The following is a 12,217-nucleotide window of genomic DNA, read 5'->3' as shown; positions in this document are numbered from 1 at the left end:
CAGTGAGCCAGACTCTCAATAATAATAATACAGTGTGGGATCTCCTGTCCCAGCCTGGGGAACAGTGAGCCAGACTCTCAATAATATTAATAATAATGATACAGTGTGATCTACTGTCCCAGCCTGAGGTACAGACAGTGAGCCTGTCTCTCAATAATATAGTGTGTGACCACCTGTCCCAGACTGAGAAAAAGACAGTGAGTCTTTCTCTCAATAAGTATAATACAGTGTGTGACCTCCTGTCCCAGACTGAGGAAAAGACAGTGAGTCTGTTTCTAAATAATAATGATACAGTGTGGGATTTCCTGTCCCAGCCTCGGGAACAGTGAGCCAGACTCTCAATAATAATAATACAGTGTGTGATCTCCTATCCCAGCCTGAGGAACAGACAGTGAGCCTCTCTCTCAGTAATTATAATACAGTGTGTGATCTACTGTCCGAGCCCAAACGAAGACACAGTGAGCCTGTCTCTCAAAAATAATAATACAGTGTGTGATCTCCTGTTCCAGTCTGGGGAACAGAAAGTGAGCCTGTCTCTCAGTAATAATAATACAGTGTGTGCTCTCCTGTCCCAGCCTGAGGAACAGTGAGCAGTCCTAATAGTTACCGCTTTCCTGATTTAGCTCAGCAGCTTTTATTTCGCCTGAAGCACAAGCAACTTGTGAGAACAGGTTGGGTTTGCTGTGCTCAACTGGCTCGGCGTCTTCGTGTCGTAGCGCCGCAACGGTGTGTTTTCCTTCCTTCTCTTTTCAGCCCAGAAGAAACATTTTACTTGTTCCTTTTGTAACCCATGCATGCCGACGCCTGTGTTGTGTTGTGGATTTTCCCCTTCTTGAATTTGTACTCCTCCTCCCTCTCTCTCCCTACCTCTACCTCTCCCTCTCTCTACCTCTCCCTTTTCCCCTCCCTACCTCTCTCCCTACCTCTACCTCTCCCTCTCTCTACTTCTCCCTCTCTCCCTAACCCCCTCTCTCTCCACCTCTCTCCCTCTCCCTCGCCCTCCACCTCTCTCCCTCTCTCTACCTATCTACCGCTCTACCTCTCCCTACCCCTCTCTGCTCTCTCTCACTCTGGAGTTTATTTTCCAGACAGAAATCCAGCTCCGTCCCTCCTGTGTAAGATTGGTGATGCAGGATGAGAGCCTCTAACCGAGAGCACTGCAGCGGCAGGTTCTGTGGTCTGTTTCAAATCCACCCGCGATGTGACACCCAGGAGAAATGAAGAGCCCCAGGCGCGGTAGAAAATCACCCAGGAAAGAGACTTTCAATGTAGGAAAAAAAAGTCGTTAGTAACGGACATAATATGTTTGTTTTGTTTTTTTAATCGCTGCGATGTGTGACTAAGCTCATACGACTAAGAGTTGCCCCCTTTGTCTAGATCTGGTAACCTGCTTCTCGCTGGTGGGCCAGATCGTGTCCCCCGTCACTATACTGGGGCAATAGGACCCACACAGACCGCAAGGTGAGCGCCCCCTGCTGGCCCCACAGAGAGGGAGAGGTAGAGGTAGGGAGAGAGGTAGGGAGGGGAAAAGGGAGAGGTAGGGAGAAAGGTAGGGAGAGGGAGAGGTAGAGGTAGGGAGAGAGAGGAGGAGTAGAAATTCAAGCAGAGGCCTGAGTGGAGCACTGTCGTATGGCCCTGACATCAATCCCTCAACTCTCTGCATAAAGCAGTGTCTTACGGCCATGACATCCCACCCCCACCACTCTCAGTGGAAAGCACTGTCGTATAACCATGACATCCCACCTCCACCGCTCTCTGCGAAAAGCAGTATCTTCAGGCCCTGACATCCCACCCCCGCCACTCTCTACGTAAAGAAGTGTGGTATGGCCCTGACACCCACCCCTCCACTCTCTGCATAAAGTAGTGTCGTCAAGCCCTGACATCCTACCCCCGCCACTCTCTACGTAAAGCAGTATCGTCAGGCCCTGACATCACACCCTCACCACTCTCTGCGGAAAGCACAGTCGTATAGCCCTGACACCCACCCCTCCACTCTCTGCATAAAGCAGTGTCATCAAGCCCTGACATCCCGCCCCCGCCACTCTCTACGTAAAGAAGTGTAGTATGGCCCTGACATCCACCCCTCCACTCTCTGTGTAAAGCACTGTTGTATGGCCCTGACATCACACCCCCACCACTCTCTACGTCAAGCAGTGTCGTCAAGCCCTGACATCCCACCCCCGCCACTCTCTATGTAAAGAAGTGTCGTATGGCCCTGACACCCACCCGTTCACTCTGTGCTTAAAACAGTGACGTCAAGCCCTGACATTCCACCCCCTCCACTCTCTGTGTAAAGCACTGTGGTCTGGCCCTGACATCCCACCCCCTCCACTATCTGCATAAAGCAGTATCATCAGGCCCTGAAATCCCACCCCTGCCACTACCTGCGTAAAGAAGTGTCGTATGGCTCTGACATCACACCCCTCCACTCTCTGCGGAAAGCACTGTTGTATAGCCCTGACACCCACCCCTCTACTATCTGCAGAAAGCAGTGTCGTCAAGCCCTGACATCCCTCCCCCGTCACTCTCTGTATAAAGCACTGTCGTATGGCCCTAACATCACACCCCCACCACTCTCTGTGTATAGCACTGTCGTATAGCCCTGACACCCACCCCTCCACTCTCTGCATAAAGCAGTGTCGTCAAGCCCTGACATCCCACCCCAGCCACACTCTACTTAAAGAAGTGTCGTATGGCCCTGACAACCACCCCTCCACTCTCTGCGTTAAGCTGAGTTGTCAGGCCCTGACATCCCACCCCCGCCACTCTCTACGTAAAGAAGTGTCGTATGGCCCTGACATCCCACCCCCACCACTCTCTGCGGAAAGCACAGTCATATAGCCCTGACACCCACCCCTGCATTCTTTGCATAAAGCAGTGACGTCAAGCCCTGACATCCAACCCCCTCCACTCTCTACGTAAAGAAGTGTCGTATGGCCCTGACATCCCACCTCCACCACTAACTGCGTAAAGTAGTATCGTTAGGCCCTGACATCCAACTCCTGCCACTCTCTGCGCAAAGAAGTGTCGTATGGCCCTGACACTCACCCATCCACTCTGTGCTTAAAGCAGTGACGTCAAGCCCTGACATTCCACCCCCTCCACTCTCTGCGTAAAGCACTGTCGTCTGGCCCTGACATCCCACCCCCGCCACTATCTGCCTAAAGCAGTATCGTCAGGCCCTGACATCCCACCCCTGCCACTCCCTGCTTAAAGTGTCGTATGGCCCTGACATCACACCCCCACCACTATCTGCGTAAAGCAGTATCTTCAGGCCCTGACATCCCCCCGCCACTCTCTGTATAAAGCACTGTCGTATGGCCCTAACATCACACCCCCACCACTCTCTGCGTATAGCACTGTCGTATAGCCCTGACACCCACCCCTCCACTCTCTGCATAAAGCAGTGTCGTCAAGCCCTGACATCCCACCCCAGCCACACTCTACTTAAAGAAGTGTCGTATGGCCCTGACACCCACCCCTCCACTCTCTGCATCAAGCAGTGTTGTCAGGCCCTGACATCCCACCCCAGCCACTCTCTGTGTAAAGCACTGTTGTATAGCCCTGACATCACACCCTCACCACTCTCTGCGGAAAGCACAGTCGTATAGCCCTGACACCCACCGCTCCATTCTTTGCATAAAGCAGTGACGTCAAGCCCTGACATCCCACTCCCGCCACTGTCTGCGTAAAGAAGTGTCATATGGCCCTGACACCCACCCCTCCACTATCTGCGTTAAGCTGTGTTGTCAGGCCCTGACATCCCACCCCCGCCACTCTCTGTGTAAAGCAGTGTCATATGGCCCTGACATCCCAACCCCGCCACACTCTGTGTAAAGCAGTGTCACATGGCCCTGACATCACACCCCCAGCACTAACTGCGTAAAGTTGTATCGTCAGGCCCTGACATTCCAATCCCGCCACTCTCTGCGTAAAGAAGTGTCGTATGGCCCTGACACCCACCCGTTCACTCTGTGCTTAAAGCAGTGACGTCAAGCCCTGACATTCCACCCCCTCCACTCTCTGCGTAAAGCACTGTCATATGGCCCTGACATCTAACCCCCGCCACTATCTGCGTAAAGCAGTATCGTCAGGCCCTGACATCCCACCCCTGCCACTTCCTGCGTAAAGAAGTCTCGAATGGCCCTGACACCCACCCCTCCACTCTCTGCATTAAGCAGTGTCGTCAGGCCCTGACATCCAATCCCCGCCATTCTCTACGTAAAGAAGTGTCGTCAGGCTCTGATATCCTACCTCCTATACTCTCTGCGTAAAGCAGTGTCGTACGACCCTGACATCCCACCCTCGCCACTCACTGTGTAAAGCAGTGTCGTATGGCCATGACACCCACCTCGCTACTATCTACATAAAGAACTGTCGTATGGCACTGACATCCCATCCCCACCACTAATTGCGTAAAGTAGTATCGTCAGGCCCTGACATTCCACTCCCGCCACTCTCTGCGTAAAGAAGTGTGGTATGGCCCTGACACCCACCCGTCCACTCTGTGCTTAAAGCAGTGACGTCAAGCTCTGACATCCCACCCCCGCCACTATCTGCGTAAAGCAGTATCGTCAGGCCCTGACATCCCACCCCTCCACTCTCTGCATAAAGCAGTGTTGTCAAGCCCTGACACCCACCCCTCCACTCTCTGCGTAAAGCAGTATCGTCAGGCCCTGACATCCCACCCCCGCCATTCTCTGCGTAAATAAGTGTCGTATGGTCCTGACACCCACCCCTCCACTCTCTGCGTAAAGCAGTATCGTCAGGCCCTGACGTCCCACCCCCGCCACTCTCTGAATAAATAAGTGTTGTATAGCCCTGACACCCACCCCTCCACTCTCTGCATTAAGCAATCTTGTCAGGCCCTGACATCCCACCCCCGCCACTCTCTGCGTATAGCAGTATGGTCAGGCCCTGACATCCCACCCATGCCACTCTCTGCCTAAAGCACTGTCATATGGCCCTGACACTCACCCCTCCATGATCTGCGTAAAGCACTGTCGTATGGCCCTGACATCCCAGCCTCGCCGCTCACTTCGTTAAGCACTGTCGTATGGCCCTGACACCCACCCCCGCCACTATCTGCGTAAAGCTGTATCGTCAGGCCCTGACATCCCACCCCTGCCACTCTCTGCGAAAAGAAGTGTCGTATGGCCCTGATACCCACCCCTCCACTCTCTGCGTTAACCGATGCTGTCAGGCTCTGACATCCCAACCCCGCCACTCTCTCCGTAAAGTGTTGTCCTATGTCCCTTACACCCACCGCTCCATTAACTGCATAAACCAGTGTCTTCATGCCCTGAAATCCCACCCCTGCCACTCTCTGCGTAAAGAAGTATCTTATGGCTCTGACACGCACCCCTCCACTATCTGCATAAAGCACTGTCATATGGCCCTGACACCCACCCCTCCACTCTCTGCCTAAAGCACTGTCATATGGCCATGACACCCACCCCTCCACTCACTGCGTTAAGCACTGTCATATGGGCCTGACACCAATGCCTCCACTCTCTGCATAAAGAATTGTCGTATGGCCCTGATATCCTACCCTCGCCACTCTCTGCGTTAACCCCTGTCGTATGGCCCTGACACCCAACCTTCCACTCTCTGCATAAAGCAATGTTGTTAAGCCCTGATATCCCACCCCCGCCACTATCTGCGTAAAGCAGTACCGTCAGGCCCTGACATCCCACCCCTGCCACTCTCTGCGTAAGGAAGTGTCGTATGGCCCTGACACCCACCCCTCCACTCTCTGCATAAAGCAGTCTCATCAGGCCCTGACTTCCCACCCCGCCAGTTTCTGCATAAAGCACTGTCGTATGGCCCTGACACCAATGCCTCCACTCTCTGCATAAAGCACTGTCGTATGGCCCTGACACCAATGCCTCCACTCTCTGCATAAAGAATTGTTGTATGGCCCTGACATCCCAGCCTCGCCACTCTCTGCGTTAAGCACTGTAGCGGCAATGCTGGTTAATAAGACAGAATTAAGTGTTGCTGTGCTTTTCCAAATGAGGCCCCATCTCTCCCTTCATCTCTGTGGTGCAGCCACAGAGAAGCTATTCATGCAGGCTGATTTAAAGATGTTTTCTTTTGATAAGGGACATCTCCAAAAGGGGGATGCACTTAGCTAAGCCTGGCTATCATGATCAATGGTCATCCATTGGCGCCTATCTGTCTAGGGAGTGCCAGATGGACATCTGGATTGCATTCCTAAGTGTCAGGAGTAAGTGACTCATATCTCACCTTGATCAACCAATCAGGGACTGGTAGGGCTGAGTAACCCACGGGGGACTCTGATGCCCATGGAACTTTCAGCCAATGAATGAGCTGAAGTTCCTCCAGGTAAAAACAGGCAACACAGAGCTCCAGTAGGATTCTGTAGACTTCTCAAAGGAGAATTCCAGGGCAGGACGGCCCAGGAGCAGAAGGCTCCCAAGGGCAGGACATTCTCGCAGCGCGCCTCCTGACCATCCTGAGACTCAGCCCGGACAACCACGGAACGGCCAGTGTGTCCGAGTGCCAGAACTTTCCTTTGTTCTAAGAGTCTAGAGCGGAGGTTGCCAGAGAGTAACCAGAGGATCCACCCGAGGTTAGCATCAGCAGCAAGCCTCGTGAACAGGTCAGAACTGTGGACAGCTGAATCACTATTCAGAACTAGCTCTTCATCAGGAACGAACCGGTCCTCTTCCTGACTTGCTGGGACCCACAGTCATCTTTTCTCCTGTGCATAAACTTTGCTAGTTAAAGCCAAAACTAACTAGCTGGTCAGTGAGCATCAGCAGCGCACCGTCGCAAGCCGCACAGCACAGCCTGGCACCGAGCCAGAGAGCGCGGATTGGACAGCAACAGCCTGCAACTGTTTCTTTGTGCCCGCAGGAGATCTGAATCCCCAGAGTTTGGATGAGTATTCAACTTCACTGCATTACTGCTCGAGAATTCAATTGTTATCCCAACCAGTTGATATCAATTTAATTCCTAAGAGTTATGTACTTGTTTTGAGTATCTAATGTAGAAGTTGTAACCAAGTTCACTTTATGAAACGGTCTAATTTAATGATATACTGAACGTATGTCCTCTTGATATATGTAACACTTCGTAACTGACTGAATATATATCTTTTGTATTCTGATAACCCTCTCGATAAGATCTGTTAGGTTTATATGCATATTCTATGTATTAATAAATGTATCCTCGTGTATTAGTACCTGTGTATGTGCGTTGTTTGATTAATATCGCATGGTTGGATTCTAAAGCCATCAAAAGAATCAATTTTGTGATTTACTGCTACAATTAATAATTGTCCCAGTAAATGCCCAAACCCTACAGAACTGGTGCCTTCAGAGAACACACTACATTGTGATGACATCTTTCTGTATGATCAGGACAGGAGCTGCAGGTCCACTGTGTTGTGGCTGCAGTACAGTGTTAGCTTATTATTACAATACTTTTTAACAGCGACAGATTCTTAAGATCACGAGGTGTTTATGATATTATTTCAGTATTAAGCTGTTACTACATTCGGAACTGTCCCATAGGATTCAGTGTTCCATTAGTTTGGCACTAAACTGCTTAGTCTATTGCAGGAATTGTACTTAGTCCTGTCTCCTGTCCTGTAGTGTCCTCTAGAGGGCAGCAGCTGTTTCCTTGGGCTCATTGCAATTGGGAACATTGTGATTACTGAGCAGGGCACTTAAGTCAGCAGACGAGCGCGTTGCAAATCGGTATTAATCTGGCGTACAGAGCTGCATGCTAATCTCTGGATCATCTCCAGTTAATGTGATACTGTTCTTACCTTGCAGTTGACCCAATCTGAATACTGGCACCAACCCTGTTATTACAAAGAAACTTCTTGTGTATCTACCGTGATACATAAGTTTGGTGGAGAGGTTTGGCAGCCCATATTCAGTCAAAGATGTGTGTGCAGATCACTGTGATATATAGGCATCAACAAACTGACAAATACAATATTAAATGTTTAACTGATAAAACCCAAATGAACCAAACATGTATAAATTAGTGGTGGAAAGGAGTCTTTTTATATAGCAAAAGGTCTCTTATCCTTTGGTAAGAACGTTGGGTATATAACCCATTGTCCTCAATATTAGAAATGAACCCTTGAGCATTGCTGTTGTACCAACGATCCTCAAAAGTGCTGCCATTACCACTGTTCCATAAAATCCTAACATTACCTGTCTTGCATAAATTGTAGAACATGCCATCACATTTCAGTTGCTTCTCAGTAGCAGTTTGATCTATTATCACCCTTACTCCCCACATCATAACCTTCACTCTTCTAATTCTAGTCTCCTAACTGTCCCCCAAGCCCATCTACACTGTATGGGTGACAGGGCCTTCTGCTGTTATGCCCCCAAGCTCTGGAACTCTCTCTCCAAGGATACCAGAGTCACCTTCCCTAAACTCCTTCAAATTCAGACTCAACACCTTGTTCTGTAGAAGAGCCTTTACTGAACTGGTTCCATTCTTTACCCCTCTGCTTCTACTTTTCTCCTCAATCTATTGGAATTGTTTTATCCTGTGTATTCTAATTGTAATTCTGTCAAGTGCTTTGAGAAGCCACCTTCGGAACCATTATATAAAATAGTTTATTCTAAATCCTTGAAACTTTAATAGGGCACTGCAGTAGGGCTAAAAATTGACAGCCTTAGTGGGCCATCATGATTTGTGCAAATTATAGGTAGTCACAAAGGAAGACTAGGATTCACTTGAAATCCATGACACGGGACACTGAAACAGGGGAGAGGCTTTGTGTAGTAAGCGTTCAGTCTCAATCTACACCGTCTGTGTTGCTGGTAGAGGTAGTTGTGAACACCTGTCTTCCGGATCAAGTACTGGGATCTCCAGTCTCAATCCTAATACTTCTCATGACTGTCCACTACCACTGCTGTGAAACCAACACCCATAACATAAGACCTCCGAGATTCTAACTGCACCATTATTCATTGATGTTCACGCACCAGTATTATTCCTCTGCCAAGGAAGGGAAGGCCTACTTTACACCAAGCCCCTGTTGACAATTCCTTCCTTGTGTTATTTTAGGAAGTTTGTGCAGCCCAGAATAGGACACCAGATCTCACTCTTATTGGGCATTACAGTAGCAACTCACTCCATAACCACTACCCCTCTCGGAAATGGGAGGATTTCCAGTATATTGAACACCTCTGTCTCTCCCCCAGTAAAAAAGTCACAATGACCTGCCCAAGGAATAGTGCGGCTATCTTCCCCCAGTACAACGCTTTATTACTCCAGCCATTTTCAGTCCTCATTGGCAGCAATACGGGAAGCATTCTTGAAAGGGGAACCCCCACAAATACTTCCCTTGAATTCCTCCACCCCATTCAAACCTATAAACCATAAAGAAACAAGGGCAGGCAGAAGGGTCTTTCACAGCTTTATTGAGATGTTGCCATTACAAGGCAAGTGGAGGCAGGAGAGTCACAAGGGCCAGGCTGGAGCCTTCATTCAGGCACCTGGGGAGGAAGGAGAACAATCCAGCTACACTGCAGGACACCACCCCTACAGGAGCTCCTCCTGCCAGACCCTACCTGTCCACTGGCCAACATCTCCAAAGTCATCTGCTCCCTCCACATCCTCACTGGTGCTCTCAGCATCTTCACTGGAGCTCCGAGGGTCTCCTTCCTCATCCTCAGTCCAGTCAGCTCCCACATCCAGAGGAGCTTCTACTGGTGCCACAGCCACCCGACTACTGGTCACCAGGCTCCTGGTACCTGTGGACAAGCAGCACCCAGGAGTGAGGGATCCGCTATACCCAGAGACCCACAGTCTACTCATCTAAACAGTCCCTTTGTCCAGCACGGGATCATTCCTCAGTTGTCCAAGCATGGTTGTCTCTTGGGCAGAGATGCATCCACAAGGGATAGAGAACCAGACCCACCTTCATTCCGACTGCCAGCACACCTGGACTCACAGCAGGCACAGACCTCATGGTCACCATACAGCTCCTCCCACCTGGAGGAGAGGAGGAGGACAGGTGAGGCCTAAACCTGGCATGTCCCAGAGCACCCTCAGCAGGCTCCTTGCAGAAGTACCTCTTAGCCTCCCTGTTGTAGGTGCAGGACTTGGTCCCTGGTGTTGCTTTAGCAGGAGCCACAGTGCATGTACAGCTCAGTCACTTCATGCTGCAAGAGAGAAAGTCACAGCATTAAGGGATCAAGGCCAATAGAGGGACAGAGAAAGACCTTCTGCCATCAGTGAAGGCAAGCTGGCAGCTCTAGGCACTACAGCTGCCACAGTCTGGTTCACATCTAGATCATGGATGTGAAAGCAGACCATGGATCAGTAGAGCAAGAAGGCTGAGCAGCCTTTGAGAGCAGTACCTTCCTGGACAGCTTCTTCTGGAAGAGGAAGGCATCAATTGTGAAGCGGAGCACATCCATCTGCTTGGAGGGGACAAACCTGGACAGGCAGCCATCTGCCTTGCTGTCCACCATGCACCTGGGGACAAGGACAAGGATGAACCCCTGCAGGCTCTCAGGGCTCCTGCCCACCTCCCCTCCCAGAAGGGGCCGTACCCCAAGTTGTCGATCACGGGGAAACGGGGCTGGGAGTGCTGGTCTGGTTTCTCCGTTACATAACACGAGTGGATGTACAGCCTCTGCTCTGCTGTGGCAAAGTAGGCAGTGGCCTGGAAGTACATGGGCTGACCCAGGAAGTACTCATCCTTAGGAGAGAGCCGGACCCAGCGGGCTGGAGAGAGAGAGGCAGCATTACACCTGCACACAGCACCCCCTGCAGGCAGGAGGAGCCACTCACTCAAGGAGCTTACAGTTGGTGGTGAGCAGCACAAAGCTGTGTTTGTTCTTCAGGTCCTTGAAGAAGGTCCTTCTCCTGGCCCACGTGGGGACATAGCCAACCTTGTAGGAGTAGTGGAACCTGCAGAACAGAGGGGATGAGGGGCATCTGGACACTTTCCTAGCGGCTTCTCAGCAGCAGAGCCCTGCCTACCTGTTGTAGGAGCACTTGACCGGCACAGAGAAGGGAATGAAGCGATGCACAGGTGCACTGGAGGAGGGCGGGGCATAGCGGAGAGTGTTGGAGTACACCAGGCGGCCCTGGACAACCTGCAGGGTCACAGAGGAAGGGATATTCCCAGGAAAGGCAACCCCGACACTGGCCCTACAGCTCACGTCGATACACTGCCTGTAGAGAGTGATGAAGACCCGCTTACCGATCGCTCGGTGCCGCACTCGTGAAGCCCGTAGATGAAGTAGAAGTAACTGCGTGTGGTTCGGGGTAACTGGGGTGGCCCAAGGTCACCTCCGATGGCCGACAGCTGAAGCCGAACAGGAGCCGACTGACCCTCACGTACATCCTGCTGGAGTCACACCACACAGCCACTCCTCGGGTGCCCCCGATGGCCGGGCGAGCCGGCTGCCGCCCTCGCTGGGGAGGAAACAGGACGCTCTTGATGTAGGCGGGTAAGGGGCGGCTGCCGGCTTCATCTTCTCCTTGTCGAAGTAGGGCGAGTACGCGTCTCTGGACACGGGAAGGCGGCGAAAGTCGGGAGCCAAGGACTGCGAGTCGTTCTCGCTTGCAGACAGGTCTTCGGAGGGCGCATCTGCCAGGTTCAAATCCTCCGACTGGGCTGCGTCTTCAGGAGCCGGGAGGTCGGCCTGGAGCGCTAATTCCCGAGAGTCCCAGCCAGCCGGCCCGGAGGAGATCAGTGCGGGGAGCCCGGCCCCTGCGCACAGGCACAGCATAAAGAGAAACGAGCGCATCGCCAAATTGACGTCCCGCTAAACTGCTACAGAAGTAAGACACATAAACCACCAAACTGTGTTGAAGCAAGAGAGCATAAAGTGTGAACGCGGTGACTAGGTTTTTATACTAGCAGGACTATGCTACCACACACATGGTCGCACTACCGCTCAATCAACACAATCAATTACACACAGAGACCCGAATTGTTCTCAGCGTCTAATTAGAACCTGCTTCCAGTCTGAGGCGGGACTCCGTGAAGCCGCCTGAACACTTTCCCGTGTGTATCTGACCCCAGCGGAGGAGTTCCACGTAATTTCGACAGAATGAAATCACCCACACGTGTAAAATTTGCTCAGATTAATTTATTGTTCAATTCGTTTCTAATTTCCAAGGACAGTGTGTTAAACTCGCTGTCAGACAGAGTACGGAACATGCGACACGTCCGTCCACACTTTCTTTTATCGAGGGGGCT

General features: G+C 51.3%; 1 protein-coding gene across 1 annotated transcript; it reads right to left on the bottom strand.

Moving 5' to 3' along the window:
- Window positions 1-9,402: 9,402 nt before the first annotated feature.
- Window positions 9,403-11,898, bottom strand: LOC138242678 (zona pellucida sperm-binding protein 3-like). Its single transcript, XM_069198234.1, has 9 exons — window positions 11,890-11,898; window positions 11,213-11,317; window positions 10,990-11,105; window positions 10,811-10,917; window positions 10,557-10,731; window positions 10,362-10,479; window positions 10,074-10,163; window positions 9,920-9,993; window positions 9,403-9,752 (listed from the first exon to the last, which is right to left on the bottom strand). Exons 1-7 carry the CDS (start codon window positions 11,896-11,898, stop codon window positions 10,122-10,124), a joined length of 672 nt encoding a protein of 223 aa, XP_069054335.1. The 3' UTR covers window positions 9,403-9,752; window positions 9,920-9,993; window positions 10,074-10,121.
- Between the last annotated feature and the right edge of the window lie 319 nt (window positions 11,899-12,217).

This window comes from Lepisosteus oculatus, chromosome 14 (assembly GCF_040954835.1).
Source record: "Lepisosteus oculatus isolate fLepOcu1 chromosome 14, fLepOcu1.hap2, whole genome shotgun sequence".
Lineage (NCBI taxonomy): Eukaryota > Metazoa > Chordata > Actinopteri > Semionotiformes > Lepisosteidae > Lepisosteus > Lepisosteus oculatus.
Note: the sequence above shows the minus strand (reverse complement) of the source record. Positions and strands in the feature narration are given on the sequence as shown.